The following is a 23,707-nucleotide window of genomic DNA, read 5'->3' on the forward strand; positions in this document are numbered from 1 at the left end:
TAATGTAGCCTAGGCCTGTTTTTTTTTAACAGAAATTCTGTCAAATGGCTATAGCCTACACATTGGCCTGTGATTCGAATTTGGGCGCAAATAGCCTACTACAACAATAGCTGTATGGACAATTACAATGTTTTATTGCATGTCGGACACACATTCAGAATATTATTCATTTTAAAATGTAATCGTGTAATTCCATTGCAAAACAAATATAATAGGTCTACAGGATTTATTTGAGCCGCTAGTGAGCGCTATGGATCCTCACTATCATCTGGAATTAAAGATCCCAGTCAGTAATACACTAGTGTCCCCCGACGACGGGTTGGTACATAAAACAACCTCCATTCAGGCTGTATAGCCGTCGGCTGCCTCCTTTACTCGATTTAATGGCTCGTCGGTGGTGGTGGTGGGGGGGGGGGGGGGGGGGACGGACATTCGTGCTTTCTTAATAAAACAACATTTTCTGCCACCATGCTAGGCTAATGCTACTTTCTGTTGTGTACTGCATTCAACCAGGGGTAAACAATATACTCAATGTGCAACATCCGAACATGGTGGTGTAAAACTTTGTTTTATTAAAGACAGTATGCATATTTTTTTCCACAGAGGTGACATTGAATCGAGTTAAGGAGGAAACCAACGCCTTTGTAGCCTGAATGGAGGATGTAACAACTGTTTGCCTCATTGAACAGCAGCTAAAATTGCCTGGACTTTCACAATATTTAAAAATAAATTAGCAGGGAAAACAGTTTGGAATGAAAATGACTGCTTCGGAAAATAATCTATCTGTATTTAGGTTACACAAATATTTGATCAACTCCCACCCAGCACCCCTAACTCTAAACATATATATATATATATATTTTTTTTTTATTTAACTAGGAAAGTCAGTTAAGAACAACTTCTTTTATTATTTTTTTTAATGATTTTTTTTTGTTGAATTTTACCCCTTTTTCTCCCCAATTTCGTGGTATCCAATTGTTGTAGTAGCTACTATCTTGTCTCATCGCTACAACTCCCGTACGGCCTCGGGAGAGACGAAAGTCATGCGTCCTCCGATACACAACCCAACCAAGCCGCATTGCTTCTTAACACAGCACGCATCCAACCCGGAAGCCAGCCGGGAGGTCCGTGGGGCGACGCACAATTGGCCTAGCGTCGCCCGGGTTAGGGAGGGCTTGGTCGGTAGGGGTGTCCTTGTCTCATCGCGCACCAGCGACTGCGTGCTGTGTTAAGAAGCAGTGCGGCTTGGTTGGGTTGTGTATCGGAGGACGCATGACTTTCAACCTTCGTCTCTCCCGAGCCCGTACGGGAGTTGTAGATGAGACAAGATTGGATACCACAAAATTGGGGAGAAAAAAGGGGTAAAATTAAACAACAAAAAAAATCATTAAAAAAAAAACTTGACTAGCTAAAATAAATGCGCCGGAGGAAACACCGTGCACCTGGCCACCTTGGTTAGCGCACACTGCGCCCAGCCCGCCACAGGAGTCGCTGGTGCGAGATGAGACAAGGACACCCCTACCGACCAAGCCCTCCCTAACCCGGGCGACGCTAGGCCAATTGTGCGTCGCCCCACGGGTCCCGACAGAGCCTGGGCGCGAACCCAGGGACTCTGATGGCACAGCTGGCGCTGCAGTACAGCGCCCTTAACCACTGCGCCACCCGGGAGGCCCCCATAAGAACAACTTCTTATTTACAATAACAGCCAGGAACAGTGGGTTAACTGCCTTGTTCAGGGGCAGAACGACAGATGTTTGCCTTTCTGCTCAGGGATTTGATCTAGCAACCTTACTGGCAAAACACTCTAACCACACAAAGAAAGTTGTGAAAAGGGCACGACAATGCCTTTTCCCCCTCAGGAGACTGTAAAGACTTGGCATGGGTCCCCAGATCCTCAAAAAGTTCTACAGCTGCACCATCTAGCATCCTGACTGGTTGCATCACCGCCTGGAATGGCAACTGCTCTGCATTTGACCGTAGAGGGTAGTGCGTACGGCCCAGTACATCACTGGGGCCAAGCTTCCTGCCATCCATGACCTATATACTAGGCAGTGTCAGAGGAAGGCCCAAAAAATTGTCAGACTCCAGTCACCCAAGTCATAAACTGTTATCTCTGCTACCGCACAGCAAGCGGTACCGGAGTGCCAAGTCTAGGTCAAAAAGGGTCTTCTTAGGGCTAGGCCCCTTTTTTCTCAATTTCTGACTGACTTGCCCAAAGTAAACTGCCTGTTGCTCAGGCCCTGAAGCCAGGATATGCATATAATTGGTACCATTGGAAAGAAAACACTGAAGTTTGTATAAATGTTAAAATAATGTAGGAGACTATAACACAATAGATATGGTAGGAGAAAATCCAAAGAAAAACCAACCAGATTTTTTTGAGAGAGACCATGGTCTTACAATGCAAAGTATAGGGGCATACTGAATTCTAGCTCCCAGGATGCAATTCATATGGCTTCCACAGGGTGTCAGCAGTCTATATTCAAGGTTTCAGGCTTGTAACTTCCAAAACAAATAAGAAATATCAGTTTTAGTACAGGGACACAGTCTTGGAAATTCATGTTTGGGCGTGCCATGAAGACAAGACACACCTGCTAAAATGGGTTTCCTATTGAACATACTTCTCTCCGTAAGAATTATTATAGTTTGATTACATTTTAGGGTATCTGAGGAGTATATAGAAATGTATTTTGACTTGTTGAAACAAAGTTTAGGGGTAGAGTTTTGGATTCCTTTCTCTGCATGTTGAATGAGTGGATTACTCAAATCGATTGCGCCAACTAAAGACTTTTTGGGATATAAAGAAGGATTTTATCTAACAAAACGACACTACATGTTATAGCTGGGACCCTTTGGATGACAAATCAGAGGAAGGTTTTCAAAAAGTAAGTGGATATTTAATCGCTATTTGTGAATTTATGAAACTTGTGACAGTGGAAAAATATTTTGACGTGGGGCGCCGTCCTCAAACAACCGCATGGCATGTTTTCGCTGTAATAGCTACTGTAAATCAGACAGTGCAGTTATATTAACAACAATTTAAGCTTTCAGCCAATGTAAGACACTTGTATGTACCTAAATGTTTAATATCCATAATTGTTATGATTATTTATTTGAATTGCGTGCCCTCCAGTTTCACCGGAAGTTGTCCCGCTAGCAGGATGCCTAGCCCTAAGAAGTTTTAACAGCTTCTACCCCGAAGCCATAAGACTGCTGAACAATTAATCAAATGCTGCTACTAAACAGCTGTTACTTGCTGTTTATTATCTATGCATAGTCTCTATTCTCCTACCTACATGTACAAATTTCCTCGACTAACCTGTACCCCCGCACATTGACTCTGTACCGGTACCCCCTTGTGAATAGTCTCATTATTGTTATTTTATTGTGTTACTTTTTGTTAATTTAGTAAATAGTTTTCTTAATTCTAATTTCTTAAAACTCAGTGTTGTTTGTAAGTAAGCTTTCACGGTAAAGTCTACACCTGTTGCATTCGGTGCATGTGACAAATACAATTAGATTTGATATGAATGTAATTGTATACAAGCTCTGTATAACATGGTTAAAAATATACTTTTGATATCATGGATGGTCATTCCTTGCATCCATAGCTCTGTTTATGAATTTGAGAGTGGTTAATTTCTTTAGCCCCATCCCTCAGCTTTTTACCAAAACAGCGGCAGGGTGAAAGCTTTGTTACTGTTTGAACTGCAGATTTCCCCTTTAACATTACTGAAGTGGAATAAAGATTTTCTAAACAATATTTATCTAAAAGTATCTACAGTATGTTGTATGAACAGCTGAACGTCTGTAGCATTATCATTTTCCAATTTTGAGTTGCTTTGTGCTGCTTTCAGATGATTGATGAATGTCATGAGCCAACTGAGGAGCCAAGATCTACTGGTGACCTTCAGCAACAGGTAAACTGATGTTATGTTTTATGATTGGATTCACCATATGCCAGGGGGTTACTGTAACATAACATTGCAGCGTTCCTATGATTTGTAAACCTAACGTGGTGAAACCTCCTGGACCAAAATATAATATCAGTATTGAGCCACGGGCCAAAAAGACTCCCCAAAAATCTGTTGATCAATAAATACACTACCATTCAAAGTTTTGGGGTCACTTAGAAATGTCCTTGTTTTTTAAAGAACAGCTTGTTTGTTGTCCATTAAAATAACATCAAATTGATCAGAAATTCAGTATAGACATTGTTAATGTTGTAAATGACTATTGTAGCTGGAAACGGCAGATTTTTTATGGAATGTCTACATAGGTGTACAGAGGCCCATTATCAGCAACCATCACACCTGTGTTCCAAAGGCACGTTGTGTTAGCTAATCCAAGTTGATAATTTTAAAAAGCTAATTGATGATTAGAAACCCCTTTTGCAATTATGTTAGCACAGCTGAAAACTGTTGTACTGATTAAATAAGCAATAAAACTGTCCTTCTTTAGACTAGTTGAGTACCTGGAGCATCAGCATTTGTGGGTTTGATTACAGGCTCAACATTTCCAGAAACAAATAACTTTCTTCTGAAACTCGTCAGTCTATTCTTGTTCTGAGAAATGAAGGCTATTCCATGCAAGAAATTGTTAAGAAACTGAAGACCTCGTACAACGCTGTGTACTACTCCCTTCACAGAACAGCAAAAACCGTCTCTAACCAGAATAGAAAGAGGAGTGGGAAGCCCCGGTGCACAACTGAGCAAGAGGACAAGTACATTAGAGCGTCTAGTTTGAGAAACAGATGCCCCACAAGTCCTCAACTGGCAGTTTCATGAAATAGTACCCGCAAAACACCAGTCTCAACGTCAACAGTGAACAGGCAACTCTGGGATGCTGGCCTTCTAGGCAGCGTTGCAAAGAAAAAGCCACATCTCAGACTGGCCAATAAAAAGAAAAGATTAAGATGGGCAAAAGAACACAGACACTGGACAGAAGAAGATTGGGCTGTCCATAACACTTTTTTCCAATCTAAGTTTGAGGTGTTCGGATCACAAAGAAGAACATTCGTGAGACGCAGAAAAAATGAAAAGATGATGGAGGAGTGCTTGATGCCATCTGTCAAGCATGGTGGAGGCAATGTGATGGTCTGGGGGTGCTTTGGTGGTTGTAAAGTGGGAGATTCGTACAAGGTAAAGGGATCTTAAAGAAGGAAGGCTATCACTCCATATTGCAACGCCATACCATACCCTGTGAACGGCCCAAATGGAGCCAATTTCTTCCTACAACAGAACAATGACCCAATGCACAGCTCCAAACTATGCAAGAACTATTTAGGGATGAAGCAGTCCGCTGGTATTCTGTCTATAATGGAGTGGCCAGCACAGTCACTGGATCTCAACCCTATCGATCTGTTGTGGGAGCAGCTTGACCGTATGGTACTATAAGAATATTTTGAAGATAAATACACAATGCAGAGACAGAGTACGAGAGGTCAAGAGGACGAAAAGTCAATATAATTAACGATCAATGGAAATAGTGTTTTTTCTGTAACAGGGAATTATTTATCAACGGATCAGAGACATGGGAGGAATTTGTCTATACAGTGAGCCTGAAATAGGATACTTGTTATTTGGCCATTGGCCCAGTTGTACCGCAATGACTTCTAATTGGTCAACCACAGGCTAGGGCTGGGTTATAAAACTAGATCCTGTCCCTTCGTTCTTGGGAGATAATCACAGTGGAGAACCACAGGAGAGAATCACTGGAGTGCATCACTGAGGACAGGGGATAATGACCATCTACTTCCAAGCACGATTTGTCCTATTTGAATAAACCTATTTTCCTCCCCCTGATTTGCTTTGGGGTCTGTGTTATTAAAGAATAACGTCAACTGCTAACAGTATGTAAGAAGTGCCCATCAAGCCTATCCAACTTGTGGGAGGTGCTTCAGGAAGCATGGGGAGAAATCTCTTCAGATTACCTCAACAAATTGCCAACTAGAATGCCAAAGGTCTGCAAGGCTGTAATTGCTGCAAATGGAGGATTTTTGACGAAAGCAAAGTTTGAAGGACACAATTATTATTTAAACAAAAAATCATTATTTATAACCTTGTCAACGTCTTGACTATATTTCCTATTCATTTTGCAACTCATTTCTTGTATGTTTTCATGGAAAACAAGGACATTTCTCAGTGACCCCAAACTTTTGAACATTAGTGTAGGCTAATATCATCCTGGAAGCCTCTGGCAGGCCAAACTAAATGTTTTGGGTGACCCTCGAACCCTGTTATAAATGTTTCAATCCAGGAGCAGAGAAACCTCAGCCCCCCCAACCACCAGGAACTTGTGGACCAAGGCCAGGGAGGAGTCGCCAAGGGTGATGGAGGATTAGAGAGAGCCTGGAGGTCCAGGGGAGAACCATGGAGGAAAGGGTAGATGGAGTTGGTCAACATGGTCCAGGTGATGATTGAGCACTGCAGGGAGATGAAGGAGAATATGGTGGAGCTGTGGGCAACCATGGAGCAGTAGAGAGTGGAGAAGTGCTCCCAACAGCTCACTGTAAGTTCATGGTTGGGGGTGTGGAGTATGTGGACTGTGGTGAGCATGTCTCTGCCATTGCTGTGATGTAATGTCCTTTATCAGTAGGTTTCCGTTGAATTCCTAATCCTTCAGTGTTCAAAGTTGTTGTATTATAATGGACAACAACGTGTCTCTCCAATCATGTAGAACCTCAACAAAGTCCCTGCTGAGCCTCACAGAAAGACAGAAGAGACAGAAGGGCAGCGGGCCTTGAGATATGCAGTTGTTGATATGTGAGTGGACACCTCCAACAACCGTTTTGCAGAGCCATATAGTTTGAGATTTTTTTAACCAAAAGCATTATGATGCAGCCATTATGATGCATTTTCATAACATCACATAATGGCGTGGAAGCAGATACAATTATGTGTACTGAAGTAATTCAAAAAATATATATCACAGAGATATTTTCAGCCCGTGTGAGCCCAACGGTCAACATTTGGGGGTCTGGCTCATGGACTAATTTGACCGTTTCTAAATTGGCCTACAGATGGGTGCATCATATGCATTGTGACAGCACATATCCCAGGGAAACCGGACACTCCCAAACACACAACAAATAGAAAATGAACAAAAATGCAAAACACAGCAAAACATACAGGTACAATAACTGCCAAAATAAAGGAAACACTTGAGTAAACGAGGGATACAAAGTATATTGAAATCAGGTGCTTCAACAAAGGTGTTGGTCCTGAGTTAATTAAGCAATTAACGTCCCATGCTTAGGGTCATGTATAAAAATGTCCAACGGCCTATTATTTTGGCTACCACGGCTGGAAGAGGAGATCTCGGTGACTTTGAAAGAGGGGTCTCAAAGGAGCTTAGGGGGCTTGTACACTTATGGGAGATTCTAAAGCAGTGCCTGAGACAGCGTTTTACACCACCATCAACAAAACACCAAATGGTGGGACTTCTCGTGGAGGAATGGTGCCACATCCCTCCAATAGAGTTCCAGACACTTGTATAATCTATGCCAAGGTGAATTTAAGAGGGTGGAGGTCAATTCCATTTCAATTCCAGTCAATTCAGGAAGTGCACTGAAATTCTGATTTGAATTCCCATTCTCTTCAGTGCTTTTTAAAGAGTAAAATTTGGTTTACTTTATTTACTGGAATTGAAATGGAATTGACCCCAACCCTGGCATTGAAGGTGTTCTGGTGGCCCAATTAAGACGTTATGTTTGTGTTTCCTCCTTCTACACAATTGTAGAAGGAGATCCCACCACAGTTGTGGCTTACGTTATTATGATATACATTTTGAGTGAAGTATCAGGTAAACCACAATCATGGAGTCTATCACGTATACTCCCTCGCCCGGCGCTCAAAGTCACCAGGCTACTCATTATTACACACACCTGTCACCATCGTTACGCGCACCAGCGCCTCATCAGACTCACCTGGACTCCATCACCTGCCTGATTACTTTCCCTATATAAGTCACTCTCTTTGGTTTTTTCTCTAGGCGTTGTTTCTATTTCAGTGTTCATGTCTGTATGCTACCTGTGTTTCGGCTATGTTTATTTATTAAATACACTCCTTGAACTTGCTTCCCGACTTCCAGCTTACACGTTACAGAATAACGCCTCACCAAAAGGAAGCATCAGGGAGTGTTGAATTTTTGGGGGGTTAGTGTAGGCAATTTTGAGTCCAGGTGTCGCTCGCTATTGGGGGTGCCTCAGCCGGCTCGTCAGGCTGCGGCACCTCAGCAGAAGAGACCGGCCTGGTCCCCGGCCTGGTCCCTCGGTGTCCTGCGGCTGTAGCCCCGCGTCAGGGTCTGGCGCTCAAGGTCACCAGGCTGCTCATTATTACGCACACCTGTCACTATCGTTACGTGCACTAGCACCTCATCAGACTCACCTGGACGCCATCACCTGCCTGGTTACCTTCCCTGTATATGTCACTCCCTTCGGTTCTTTCCCTAGGTGTTGTTTCTATTCCAGTGTTCATGTCTGTATGCTACCCTTGTTTCTTGTTTTTATTCCGTGTTAATTTATTAATTAAGTACACTCCCTGAACTTGCTTCCTGACTCCTAGCGTACACGTTACAGGAGTCAACAATTATTCCTCACCATTAAGTGAATAATGACATTCTCCCCCTTGTTTTCTTAGTCTAATAGCTTAGAGGGGTCTCGGCTGACCAAAGGGCTCGATGCCATTGACTAAAAGAAAGAGTGAAGGATGAGACAAATGGCACCGTGACTGGGTGAAGGAAGAGATGGCAACTAAGGACAAAGACATTGAAATGAAGGGGGCGGAAAAATAAAGTGAACAAGAGGTGAGATATCGAGAAGAGTAATTTAATTGTCGTGGCAGAATTATTTTGTTTCTTAGCGCATGACTATGCAGTAGCAGGTAGAGTACACTAGTCCATGTTCTGTTGGGGACTTGAGGCAGTGAGATTGAGAAATGTACGATTTGTCATTTGGATTTTTGGCACTATGTTTGACACCGGTGGCAGTGAGAGTAATTGCATGCTTGCACCGAATGCGCTAAAGCTTGTTGCATGCTTCTCCGTCAGTGGTTTGCCCATATATTATGACCAAATGTGGTTATTAACCCATGGAGCTCTTCATGCCTTGGAAGCAGTGAGGGAGTAGCTCTTTATGAACTGATCACTTTATTACTAACTAGGAGCATGGTGTAACAGGCAGGCAGCTGCACTCCACGTGTGCATCGGGGTACATTCCAATACTCAAACAATGTTACCGAACGGTACTCCAGTGCTATATCACCTGGTGGTGTGTAATGACGTTAATACCACATTACCACATTCCACCCCTCTTAAGATTTCATTATACACTGGGTGGTTTGAGGCCTGACAGCCGTGGTATATCTGAGCGTATACCACGGGTATACATTTTACCAGCGTAAATAGAGCAGTAAAAATAAATGTACTAATTATGAAATAAAGTTACTTTAACGGAAACATCCTTATAAACTTATGTACTCTACGATCTAAACAAGTCAGTGTAAACAATAAACATAACATTTCACATGTTCACAATCATTTATTTTTTCACATGCTTGGGTAACTAAGTATTTAACTCTTGAGTCTCTTTTCCTGTGAGTCTTTTGTCTTTTAAAAACAGTTTGTCACAGTTCTATTTTTTTCTCTTGTTCAGAGTTCAAAGTATTTTAAGCGGCTTGGAAGCTTTGCATGCCCCTGTGAACGACGAACACTAGGGGTAGTCTCAACGGTGGAAAATCCACCAGCTGGTTCTAAGCCGGGTTTCAGAGTATCTGACTCTGGGTTTTTCTCTTGGTCAACTTTTTCCTTTGTTACAGTCTCTGGAACGTACACCACAGAACCACTTGGATAGCTAGAGAACAGCCTGTCCTTCGCCATCACAACTGGTAACTCACTTGTTGTTCCATCCCGTCTGGCAAGAATCTGATCAACATATCTCCCAACATTACCTTGTAGGAAACAGGACCAGTCACTGAGTCTATGAATCCAGGAAGCCATTTTGGCCCATGACTGAAATTTCCGGTAAGGACAGGGTCCCCCTTTCCAAAACTACAGCCCTTGGCATGTTTGTCACGGTTCTCTTTCTGTTTGTTTTGTTTGCGTTCAACTTTCCTTTTCAGGTCTGGATAGAATAGGTCCAGCGTGGAGCGTAGTCTATGACCTAATAACAACTCAGCCGGAGAAAGTCCTGTTGTGGATTTGAGGTCTTATTCTGTAGCTGAACAGAACACGTGACACCTTTGCTGATATGCTCCTTTCTGCATCTTTCATAATTTCTTCAAATGTCTCTACTGCGCATTCCGCCAGTCCATTTGAAGATGGATGATGTGGAGCAGCGATACCGTTGTTTCTGAATAATTATTGTGTTTCTGTACTCACGAAACAGGTTGCATTGTCGCTCCACGCCATCTCAGGTATCCCTTGGTTGTTAAAGCTTGGTCGTAGCCCGTCTATAGTAGTGGATGAAGCAGAACTAACAGGACACACATCCATCCATTTGGAATGTGCATCAATGATTATCAGGAACATTTCCCCCACGAATGGCCCTGCGTAATCTATGTGCAATATTCTCCAGGTTTTCACTGTAAACTCCCTAGGGTGGAGTGGAGCTGCTACTAGTGCCTTTCTGTGTTCCTGACACGTGTTACATGTCTTGACTAGATCTCCTGATCTAGTTGTGGCCACCATAAGTAACTCCTAGCCAACGCTTTCATACATGAGACCCTAGGGTGACCCTGACGTAGCTGCTGTAGGATAGCCTGACAATCACTGGTGCTCCCCACAAAACGCAACTACCCTGTACGCTCAACTCTGTTTTCCTGACATTGGTTTTCCTGACACTGGTGTGAATTGAGTCCCTTCTGTTTGTTGTGGCCATCCCCTTACCACATGTTCTCTAACTCTAGACAGTATCGTCTCTTTACCTGTCCAGGATATCACTTACTCTGCAGTGACGAGTGCCGTGTCTGTGTCCACGGACATCAGCACTCTGTCCTCTTGAGCTGTTTATAATGGGCGTGTATGGCAGTGGAAGACGGCTCAAGGCATCTGCATTCCCATGGTACTTTCCTGCCTTGAAAACGAGGCCATGCTCGTAAGCCCTCCACGTCACTCTCCACCTCTGGATTCTCGCTGACAACATCTGTGGAATTGCCTTCATTTAATTGAAAAGAGACAGTCAAGGTTTATGATCTGTACATACGGTAAACCTCCTGACATATATGTATTTGTGGAACCTCTGAACCCCAAACATTACTGCTAACCCCTCTTTGTCTAATTGGGAATAGTTATGTTCTGCTGGGTTAAGAGTTCTCGACATCAACCCTATTGGTCTCTCAGTTCCGTCCTGCATACGGTATGACAGATCTGCCCCTACCCTGTAGGGTGACGCATCACACAAGAGTATCGAAGTGAACCAACACAACCGATGACTGCATCAGTTTCTTTGATTCTACAAACAAAGTCCTTCCTGCTCTATCCCCGCTGCCACTTTGTCTCTTTACGCAGCAGTGTAAGAAGAGGTGCTAACACTTGACACGTTTGGCAAGAACCTGTTATAATAGTTTATCAGTCCCAGGTAAGGTTTTAAACTCAGTCCCATTTTTTAGAAGCAGGTGCGTGCTGGATTGCTTGTACCTCGTCATTGATCGGATGGACACCCATGGCATTCACTCTGTGTCCTAGGAACACTGTCACGTTCCCCATGAAGGTACACTTCCTACGCTTGAGACGCCAGGCCCGCACTCTCCAATCCCCGTAGTGCCTCAGTCATCGTGCTCAGATGCTCCTGGTCATTCCTCCCCGTCACCAGGATGTCATCAAAGGAAATGGCAACATATGGAATCCCTTGAAGTACGCCCTCAATGGTCCTCTGAAAAATAGCAGGACTGCTGGAGACACCAAAAGGTCAACGTTTATACAGAAACAACCCCTTGTGTGTTTACTGTACAATACATCTTAGATTCCTCATCCAGAGTGACCTGTTGATATGCATGGCTCATATCTAACTTTGTGAACTTCTGTCCACCAGCCAGATTTGCAAATAGATCCTCTGTTTCTGGAACTGGATACTGCTCGGACGAGGATAGTCTGTTAACAGTCAGTTTGTAATGCCCACAGATTCTCACAAAATTGTTAGGTTTCAAAACAGGCACTATGGGAGCTGCCCATTCTGAGAATTTGACTGGTTCGATAATGTTCTCTTTCAAGAGACGGTCAATCTCTGCCTCTGACTTCATGGCATAAGGCACATGTGTTGGTTTGTAAGACATTGTCCTTCGTGCCGACATAGATTTTAGCTGGGGAGACGTTCAATGTTCCAGGTTCCTCTTTGAACACATTCTCATGCTTTGTCAACACCTCTTCCAGTCCACTGTTGACCCTCATCAATCTGATTTACTGTTCCCCAGTCTACTTTCATTTATTTTATCCAGCCCTGACGTAGCAGCTTGGGTCCGGTGCCTGATACGACTACTACAGGTAGCTGAGTCACTGTGTCTCTGTGCTGCACAGTTACATTAGCTGCCCCTATTGGGTCTAGCCTCTCACCTGTGTACGTTTTGAGATGCACAGAACAAGTCATTAAGTCTGGAACTTTTGCACTGTCCCACAACTCTGTTGATCATGGTTACACTGCACCCTGTATCCACATCAAACTCGCCACTTTTGGTATGTTATCTGACATGCTGTACATTGTAAATGTATCCTCTTCTTCCTCTTCCTCTTCTACCTCTTTGTTTTGTTCAGCTTCCCCACTGATGTGATGTGTCTCATCCATTTTTTTTTGCTCCTTTTTCTTGCTTTTGCTTCCCTCCCCTTTTTTGTCTGGACCTTTCTGCAGGGGATTTAACCCTACAGGCTCGTTTTATATGTCCTTTTTTTGCCACACTTCTGGCACTTTTCATCCTGAAAACAGCACTCACTTGCCATGTGATCACCTTGACATCTGCAACATACTTTCAAGTACTCACCTCATGCTGGTTTCTCTCTCTGACGTATGCCTAGCTTGTGCACACTTCCCTGGCCTGTCGCTTGTTTCCAAGTCACATTAGCCCTGTCCACACATTTTCCCTGGGATTTCTTTGACATCCTTGTGGGCAGTGTCCATTGCTTGAGCAAGGAACAATGCTAAATCAAAAGTATGTCCAGTCTCAGATAATAACTTCAGTTGGATCCCAGTCATTATTTAAAAAGACACATTGTACTCTTACAGACAAATAAACATGCCGTAGCCAAGGCACTTTCAAGGCGGCACATTCCATATGTCTGAAAAGGTTATTAGTTAGATGTAAAAATTGTGCGGTTAAGACTGTCAGTTTGTTACAGGCGTCTTGATTTAATTTAGATTAATTTGGACTATTTTGAGGAAGTGCATACTGGGTATGTTGCTGCTAAGGCGTCTCAAGACAGACAGTAATATTGATGCTTTTTTTTCCAGTTTTTCAGCAAAGGTCTTTTAAAGGAGTATGCCAGGCACAGACATTCCGCTTAGCATCTGCTAGGAGCAAACCGAACCTAGTATGCGTGCGCCTTTAATCTCATGCGCCATACTCTAGAAGTGTGCTAGACAAACAGGGCTGTCCGATGAGGCGATGGTGAGTCGGGTGAAGCTAATAGCACAGAAAGTGAGAACGAGTGGGTTACAGTGGCGAAGAAAAAGGGGAAACAGGAGAAGTAAAGCTGTGGTGGAACATAGGAAACTACTAGACTAGCAAATTGCCTATCAAGGGGGTTATTTCTGGGGCGGCTCAAGAAATAACGTCAGAGGATATTACTGAAGGCATCGATGGAGTGGTTGGTGCACGTCGACTGACCTGTATGTTGGACGGAGAAAATGAATTAACTTCATCCATGCTACTGTTGACGGAGAGTCTCTTACCTTCTCATATAAAGTTAGGATTCATGAGATACCCTGTGAGAGCTTTTGTGCACAAGCCCCTTCAGTGTCATAAATGCAAAAGATTTGGCCATGTGTCAAGTGTGTGCAGAGGGGAAGAGTATCGTACGCCAGATTAAGTGAAATGCTGCAACTGTGGAGGTGAACATGCGCCTGAATTCCTGGAGTGCCCTGTTCGTGTGAAGGAGAATGAGGTGGCAAGGAGTGTCCAGCGTGTCTCCTATCTGGAGGTGGTGAGAAGATGGGAAGGAACGAGTGGCGATGAAGAAACAATGGTAGTACAGCCACCATGACCAGTGAAGGTTTCTCAACAACTGAGGGATAGTGAATTGCTACATGTTAAAAAGGTGCAATTTGTATTATTTATTGCAACGGTCATCAACTGTACAGCACAAGCGGAGAAGAGGTCTAAGAAAATGTGAATCATTTGTGAACGCTGCTGAATGTTTTTTTGGGGTCTTTGTGATTTCACAGCCGAGGCTGTGGAAGAAATCCTGTCAGTGAACGTTCCGCCATCACAGGCCCTTGAGCTTGCGTAGGGATGTGTATTGGAGTGGACTGTGATTGAAGAAGTGGGATGAGTTTCTCTTAGTTGACATGTTTAATTCTGTATGATGTCGTTTTCCCCCTTTCCCGTGCTGTTTTTTAAAATTTTGTTTCCTATTCAATACCCCACCCAACTGGTGGCGATAATGCACCGTTAACATTGGATGCCAACCGGCGTTAAACCCCATCGAAGAAGAAGAAGGGCTGTCTGACGGTGTGCCTGCGCAGAATTGCATGAACTCCCCGTTGACGTCACGGAGGGAAATGTTTGGACTCTAGTGGAACAGAATTGATAGCACTGACAAAAAAACATGTATTTCTACAGTAGAATTGAATCTCGACATGCTGTATCTGTGTTCTCACTTTCACAACAACTTGAATATGTATATGCAAACAGTAGCGCTAGCAACAAGCACCTCATTCACTGGGTTTCCATTATCTCCCATAACGACAAAGACAGATTCCACAGCCACAAAGTAAAAATTGCCTACAAAATTTTTATTTTTGGTCTTCATTTAAGATTAGGCATAGGCTAGCAGTGTGGTTAAGGTTAGGCTTAGTAGCTGACTGATGCTTGACTGTAGTGAAATTCTGAAGTCTATTCTACACTGAACAAAAATAAACACAACATGCTGAGTTACAGATTATATAGTAAATTGAAATAAATTAATTAGGCCATAACCTATGGATTTCATATGAGTGGGAATATAGATACAGATCTGTTGGTCACAGAAACCTAAAAAAAAGGTAGGGGCATGGATCAGAAAACCAGTCAGTATCTAGTGTGACCACCATTTGCTTCATGCAACGCAACACATCTCCTTCACATAGATTTGATCAGGCTGTTGATTGTGGCCTGTGGAATGTTGACCCACTCCTCTTCAATGGCTGTGTGCGAAGTTGCTGGATATTGGCAGGAACTGGAACATACTGTCGTACACGTTGATCCAGAGCATTCCAAACATGCTCAATGGGTGACATGTCTGGTGAGTATGCAGGCCATGGAAGAACTGGGACATTTTCACCTTCCAGGAATTGTGTACAGATCCTTGCAACATGGGGTCGTGCATTATCATGCTGATACATAAGGTGATGGCAAGGGATGAATGGCACGACAATGGGCCTCAGGATCTTGAAACGGTATCTCTGTGCATTCAAATTGCCAATGATAAAATGCAGTTGTGTTCAATGTCCGTAGCTTATAACTGCCCATACCATAACCCCACTGCCACACGGGGCACTATGTTTACAACATTGACATCAGAAAACTGCTCGTCCACACAATGCCATGCAGGCATCTGCAATCTGCCCGGTACAGTTGAAACTGGGATTCATCCCTGAAGAACGCTCATTGAAGGTGAGCATTTGCCCACAGAAGTCAGTTACAATGCCAAACTGCAGTCAGGTCTAGACCCTGGTGAGGACAACGAGCACGCAGATGAGCTTCCCTGAGGCGTTTCTGACAGTTTGTGCAGAAATTATTCAGTTGTACAAACCCACAGTTTCATCAGCTGTCCGGGTGGCTGGTCTCAGATGATCCCGCAGGTGAAGAAGCTGGATGTGGAGGTGATGGGCTGGCGTGGTTACACGTGGTCTGCGGTTGTGAGGACGGTTGGACATAAACGACGTTGGAGGTGGCTTATGGCTTATGAAATTAACATTACATTGTCTGGCAACAGCTCTGTTGGACATTCCTGCAGTCAGCATGCCAATTGCATGCTCCCTCAAAACTTGAGACATCTATAAACGTGTCTATAAAAAAGTGGTCAGACGAAGCAGATGCTAAACTACAGGACTGTTATGCTAGCGCATATTGGAATATGTTCTGGGATTCTTGCAATGACATTGTGGAGTACACCACATCAGTCACTGGCTTAATCAATAAGTGCATCGAAGACGTCATCCCCACAGTGACTGTACGTGCATGCCCCAACCAGAAGCCATGGATTACAGGCAACATTTGCACCGAGCTAAAGGGCAGAGCTGCCGCTTTCAAGGAGTGGGACTCTAACCCGGAAGCTTATAAGAAATCCCGCTAAGCCCTCCAACAAACCATCAAACAAGCAAAGCAAAGCGTACAAGACTAAGATCGAATCGTACTACACCGGCTCTGACGCTCGTCGGATGTGGCAAGGCTTCAACACCATAGTGGCCTCAAAGCGCATCACTAAGCTAAGGATCCTAGGACTAAACACCTCTCTCTGTAACTGGATCCTAGACATCCTGACGGGCCGCCCCCAGGTGGTAAGGGTAGGTAACAACACATCCGCCACGCTGATCCTCAACACCCTCAGGGGTACGTGCTCAGTTTGTACTCCCTTTTCACTCATGACTGCACAGCCAGGCACAATTCCAACACCAACATTAAGTTTTTTGATGACACAACAGTGTCAGCCTGATCACTGACAACGATGAGAGCCTATAGGGAGGAGGTCAGAGACCTGACCGTGTGGTGCAAGGACAACAACCTCTCTCTCAACGTGATCAAGACAAAGGAGATGATTGTGGACTACAGGAAAAGGAGGACCGAGCGCGCCCCAATTCTCATCGACGGGGCTGTAGTGGAGCAGGTTGAGAGCTTCAAGTTCCTTGGCGTCCACATCACCAACAAACTAACATGGTCCAAGCACATCAAGACAGTCGTGAAGAGGGCACGACAAAACCTATTCCCCCTCAGGAGGAAAAGATTTGGAATTGGTCCTCAGATTCTCAAAAGGTTTTACTGCTGCACCATCGAGAGCATCCTGACAGGTTGCATCATTGCCTGGTATGGCAACTGCTCAGGCACGACAAGGCACGACAGAGGGTAGCGAGTATGGCCCAGTACATCACCGGGGCCAAGCTTCCTGCCATCCAGGACCTCTATACCAGGCAGGGTCAGAGGAAGGCCCTAAAAATTGTCAACGACTCCAGCACGGCAAGCGGTACCGGAGCGAAAAGTCTAGGGCCAAGAGGCTTCTAAACAGGTTCTACCCCCACGCCATAAGACTCATGTACAGCTAATCAAATGGCTCCCCAGACTATTTTCACCCCGCCCTACACTGCTGCTACTCTCTGTTATTATCTATGCATAGGCACTTTAATAACCCAACCTGCATGTACATAATTACCTCAACACCGGTGCCCTGCACATTGACATATTGACTCTGAACCGGTATCCCCTGTATATAGCGCGGCTATTAGTATTTACTGCTGCTCCTTAATTATTTGTTTTTCTTACTCTCTTACTTTTTTTTGTTGTATTTTCTTAAGAATGCATTGTTGGTTAAGGGCGTGTAAGTAAGAATTTCACTGTTTCACCTGTTGTATTCGGCGCATGTGACAAATAAAGTTTGCCACATGGATGTTTTATTTGAACGGTCGTCGAACTCGGAATTCCAAGTCGGAAAAATGTAACCTAGTTTTTTTCGAGTTCCCGTTGTTTTGAATGCACCACTAGGGCTCCGACTTCTCTGACCTAAAGATGACTGACGTCACGATCTGACATCGTTTTTTTTCCGAGTTCCTAGTTGTCTTGAAAGCGCTATACCGCTTGCCATCAACTACGCATGTCCATTCTGGAGTGTTTGTTTACTTGCGTTGTATGTGCGTGCGACTGCTTCCCCAGGCTTTTGCATAACATTGTTTTAAGGTTTAAACCTTATTCTGCCGATATGGCAGCCACAGCACCGAACCCGGACGATTCGAACAGAAGCAGCGGCAGTGGAACCAGCCCACCCACTGTACTCGCGGGGGATGGGGATTCAGAGGAGGCCGAAGATTTTACATCTTCAACCCACTGCTCAGAGCTGTCTCGTCGGCAGAATGAGCAGAGGAAGACCGGGTTGTTCTGCGATGTGACGTTGGCCTTCAGTAGCGGGGCAGCCAGCGAAAGGGTCCAAAGTTGCGAGTTCACGGCACACCGTTCGGTTCTGGCTGCATCTACGGACTATTTCACCCCTCTACTGGGTGGGCAATTTTCTGAGTCGCTGTCCGGGCGGGTGGATATGAAAGAATGGAGCTCTGAAACGGGGCCCGACCCAGAGACAGTGGAAAGCGTCATACAATTCATGTACACTGGTGAAATACGAGTGAGCACCGCCAACGTTCACGAAGTATTGGAACTAGCTGACAGGTAATACAGATTGCACTAGTTATCCATCTATCGGGTAGCACTAACTTACTGTTTGTATAGCTAAAAGTAGTCGCCAAAATAGGCAACCGCCATTTGTTATTGGTGGTTTACTGTAAACACACATTTTTCCTATTACAGTGAATGCCTAAAGCCGTCCTTTCATTGTTGTTCAATTTGTGCCCTAACAAGCAAACATAGCTAGATATTTTATTTTCACATTGAGCCAATTGTCAAAGCCGGAAAAGACACTTGCCCCAACCCCATTTCAAATGTATTGGGTGCAATGAAGGCTGCGTTGCAGGTGCAGGATTGGCTCACCAAACAGAACAAGTGGTGGGATGCGTTGGTTTGGGGAAAATTCTAGTTTCTAAGCTTTGGCAATTCCAATGCTCTATTATAGATCTATATCTAGGCTATTATGATTTTATTTAAATAAAAAAAAATATAACCACTACCAGATCCATATATACATTGATATGGCTCTAACCACTACTGGTAGTCTGAGTGCTATATTGATAAAGGTTGAATAAATGTGATGCTTCATTAGTACATTGACTGTTTCAGGTTCCTGCTGGTGCAGCTGAAAGACTTTTGCGGTGAGTTCCTGAAAAAGAAGCTGAGCCTGGCTAACTGCGTAGCGGTGCACAGCCTGGCCCACATGTACACGCTGGACCAGCTTGCCCTGCGTGCTGCTGACATGATCAGACGCAACTTCCACAAGGTCATCCAGGACGAAGAATTCTACACGCTCCCCTTCCACCTGGTGCGGGACTGGCTGTCCGACGCCGAGATCACCGTGGACTCGGAGGAGGTGCTCTTCGACGCTATCGTCAAATGGGTACAGCGCAACGCTGAGGAGCGAGAGAAGCACTTTGAGGAGCTGTTTCGTCTCCTCCGGCTTCCCCAGATCATGCCCACCTACCTGACCCAGGTGGTCAAGAAGGAGCCCTTGGTGGCCAACAACGCCGCCTGCCTGCAGCTGGTGTCTGAGGCCGTGGAGGGCCACGCCATTCGCTTTGAGAACCTCAAGTCAGTCGACCTAGAGTTCTGGGCGTCACACATGGCAGCCTTCCAGCCGCGCTTCGGACAGAACATGGACGTGATCATGGTGGTGGGCGGGGTGTCTGAGGGCGGCGACTACCTGAGTGAGTGCGTGGGCTACTTTGTGTATGAGGACCGCTGGGTCAACTTGCCCCACATCCACAACCACCTGGATGGCCATGCCATCGCCACCACGGACTCCCACGTTTACGTAGCAGGCTCCATGGAACCGGGCTTCGCCAAGACCGTGGAGCGCTACAACCCCAACCGCAACACCTGGGAACAGGTGAGTAACCTGACCACGCGCAAGCACTCCTTCGGCCTCACCTGCATCAAGAACATCCTGTACAGCATCGGCGGCCACGGCAACTTCAGCCCGGGCTTCAAGGACGTGAGCGTGTACGAGCCCGAGCAGGACAAGTGGCACAACCTTGAGTCGGCGCCCAAGATCCTGCGCGACGTGAAGGCGGTGAGCGTGGAGGATCGCTATGTATATGTGACGGCGCGCACGCCCGTGGACACGGACAACGAGGACGGGCTGAAGACTGTGACCACGCGCTACGACACCGAGAGCCACCAGTGGCAGGAGGTGGACTCCCTGCCACTCATTGACAACTACTGTGTGTTCCAGATGGCGGTGGCGCCCACCAACTTCTACCACACTGCCTCCTGCTGCCCCAAGAGCTATGCCGTGCAGGACGAGACCGCAAAGCAGAAGATCAGTGCTCGCATCTCGGACGACATCCTGGAGAGCCTGCCGCCTGAGGTCACCAGCATCGAGGGCACTGCCATCTGCTACCTGGGCGAGGACGTGTTTGTGATCGGCGGCTGGAAGAACAGCGACGACGTGGACAAGCAGTACCGCAAGGAGGCCTACCGCTACTGCGGCGAGCGGAAGCGCTGGATGCTGCTGCCGCCCATGCCCCAGCCGCGCTGCCGCGCCACCGCCTGCCACGTACGCATCCCCTACCGCTTCCTGTACGGCTGCCAGCGCTACCCTATGCCACAGAACCTGGCGCGGCAGCGGGACCGCATGCAGCAGATGCAGCAGCTCCACCGCCGCACCCTCACCCTGCGCAGGCAGCTGCAGTCGCAGATCGAGTGCTGAACTCCATTCCGTCCTCCCACGAGCGGCAGCGTTTTCAGTGTCCGATTCCCATTCTCCTTTCAGTACTGTCCCTCCTGTCTAATATGCAGTTTGTTGATATTGCCACGCTTTTTTCTGGGGTTGCTTTTAATTTTTTGGGCTCAGGTTTGTCGATGAGAGAAAGTGTCTGTGGCAGTTGTATGTGACAATTGGCATTGAATAAACGTATGACTAGACAATGGAATGATACGCCATGTAAAAAGGACATTATTTATGTATGCTTTTGGCCTTACTTAAATATGCCTTCTGTTAATCCTCTCTTAATATATGCTTTAGAGAAGCGTTTCCCAAACTTGGTCCCGATGAACCCAAAGTGTGCACATTTTGGTTTTTGCCCTAGCACTACACAGCTGATTCAAATAATCGAAGCTTGATGATGAGTTGATTATTTGAATCGGTTGTGTAGTGCAGTGGAGGCTGCTGAGGGGAGGACGGCTCATAATAATGGCCGGAGCGGCGCGATGGAATAAGCATCAAACACCTGGAAAACTTGTTTGAGTTATTTGATACCATTCCACTAATTCCACTCCAGCCTTTACCACAAGCTGGTCCTCCCCAATTAAAGTGCCAACAACCTCCTGTGGTGTAGTACAAAATGTGCACCTGAGGACCGAGTTTGTGCAAACACTGCTTTAAAGTCTTGACGCAGCAATGCTCTAGTGTCACCCTGTTAGTACTATCATGCCAACTCAGTTGCTGTCAATGCCTGACGAGTTGATCTGGGACCAGGCTAGCAAGGCTCCATTCTAGATTGTAAATGGGAGTTCCTGTCCAACTACATAAGATGTATGTCAGATCTTACAACTCCTGATTAGGTATTTAACACATCTGCTAACCACATCACATGCTATAGCAATCTGATGCCCGACTGCACAGTCGATGACGTGGCACGGACCTATTGGTTGATGCAATGCAACACTTACACTTGTAGTCGGCCAGGAACTCGACCTTAAGACTGACATTCCATTTGACACTGTGATGGTTCCCATGACCACCTTTTATGTGCTGGGTTTAGTGAGATGCTACGGCCCACACAAAGGGGAAGGTTTTTAAAGACTTGCTTTAATGTACATCTATTGAGTGCATTGTATAGACAGGCTACTCCTTTCAGTTTTAGGCTACTCCTTTCGCTTGCTTCATTACAATCTTCGGCCTGTTTCCTCCATGGCTTTGTTTTGCACTAGATATATGTGTTACGATAGCTCAGTGTGTTCTGTACCATTTGAATGTTGGAAAGAGACTCGTAACACCAGATTTGTTTGTGTTGTTTAAATATGCACTGTAAATAATAGGAGAGGAACAAAAAGCACTTCATTTTGGAAAGTCTCAATCTATTTTTGACCGGTTGGATCTGGTTTTGTTTTTTGTTTTCTTTGGCAAAAGAGAGCTATAAAATTATAGGTGGAGCAGAATAATAATTTTAAGGGAACAAGTGTCCTCTGTAACTTGGTCCAAATGATATCTACAGTAACTTAACATTAACCTTTTCTCGGGAGTCGTTGAGAGCACTCCTTTCTCCATTCCATTCAATTGTGACATTCCTAAAGCACGGTTAATTGCACTTGAGTAAGCCTATCTACTTTGCCCGCTTACAAAAGTGGTTAACTGAACTACCAAGCAAAAAAGCAGTAACTGCTCATAGCGTGGAACTGAGGAAAAAAATTGCTTTTATTTACCTTAGTTTCACAGCAACCTTATGCAGTTACTGCTAACATGACCCCCACTTTCTCCAGAGCACAATACAAAAGAGGCAGGATACTTGTCCACATAATTAAGCATGTATTTAATGTAGCAAAAAATTACTAACTCGTTTTCGACCAAATGAGCAGTTACTGCCTTTTTGCTTGGTAGGGCAGTGAAGACCTTACGCTACAATTTCACTTTATAATTCCCCCAATGCCAAAGCGTAACCTGGAAGTAATTCTATTTAGAAATAATGAACTCAACTACCTCACAGGAAGGCAGATTATAGCTACTGGGGTAACATACCTGCCCCACTTGCACAGGAAAGTTTAACGACACACTCAGGTGGTCTTCAATGAAATGTCTGTCAGTCATTATTTGTCTCGTTCGTTAACCTGAAACCAAGGTCAAAGACTTTATTAGCATTCCATTGTGCTTACAATACCGACGTGTGTGAAATGTTCTTCAAGCCGTGATGTTATCTGGCGCTTTAATAACTTTTTTTTTCTGGAAACTTGTCTGGAAATGGGAAAAGCTGTAATTATGTATTTACTCACTCGGTGCATTGTGAACGTTTTCAGGTAATTGTGTGTATTTCCTGCTTTGTGTTTTATATTGTCAAAGACTTAACCTTTTAAGGTCATTGTGGCCGGAGGCACATTGTGTTACGTAGTGACTTACATTTCTCAACACCATTTTTATTCACAGTACCTCACAATCGTGTTTCAGGTAAAACAATCCAGAGTTCTGTTGATTCAGATCCTCATCATCATTATGTTCTACCATGTACATTCATAAATGCACTCCAAGGATAGTATACTACTCTGAATCTAACTATGTCGGTGTTGATTTTGTAAATGTCTCTAGTTGGGATGTTTTTTTATTTGATACTGAAAGTCCTTTATCATGGTGAAAGCAGTGAATCTCTTCCATAAATGCAGAGGGAATCTGAGCTTGTGTGTTATTGTAGGTGTCCAGAACCCATATTCCTTCTGGTCTCATTCTTGTACAGTAATTTGAAGTTGTAAAGGACATATTTTGCTTTGTGTGTATTCGCTTTAAAATGCAGAACGAGCTCTGAGAATACCGCCATTTGCAATTAAAAAATATATATATTTCATATAGTTAGGCGGCCTATATCTGTTGTCTGTGAAGATGCTGAATATGTTTTATTTTGGTATGTCAGATGTATAATGCAAACAATCAGCTAAAATGTTTTACTCCAAACAGTTATCTTAATATATTTATTTCCTAAGCAAAATATCCTCTATTTTTTTCGAGT

At 44.7% G+C, this 23,707-nt stretch overlaps 1 protein-coding gene across 1 annotated transcript; it reads left to right on the forward strand.

Moving 5' to 3' along the window:
* The first annotated feature begins 18,008 nt into the window (after positions 1-18,008).
* On the forward strand, positions 18,009-23,686 carry LOC139368196 (kelch-like protein 11). Its single transcript, XM_071106838.1, has 2 exons — positions 18,009-18,554; positions 19,119-23,686. The coding sequence occupies exons 1-2, from the start codon at positions 18,094-18,096 to the stop codon at positions 20,701-20,703; spliced, it is 2,046 nt and encodes a 681-aa protein (XP_070962939.1). The 5' UTR covers positions 18,009-18,093; the 3' UTR covers positions 20,704-23,686.
* The last annotated feature ends 21 nt before the right edge of the window (positions 23,687-23,707 follow it).

The sequence above is a fragment of the Oncorhynchus clarkii genome, chromosome 16, assembly GCF_045791955.1.
Source record: "Oncorhynchus clarkii lewisi isolate Uvic-CL-2024 chromosome 16, UVic_Ocla_1.0, whole genome shotgun sequence".
NCBI classification, from domain to species: domain Eukaryota; kingdom Metazoa; phylum Chordata; class Actinopteri; order Salmoniformes; family Salmonidae; genus Oncorhynchus; species Oncorhynchus clarkii.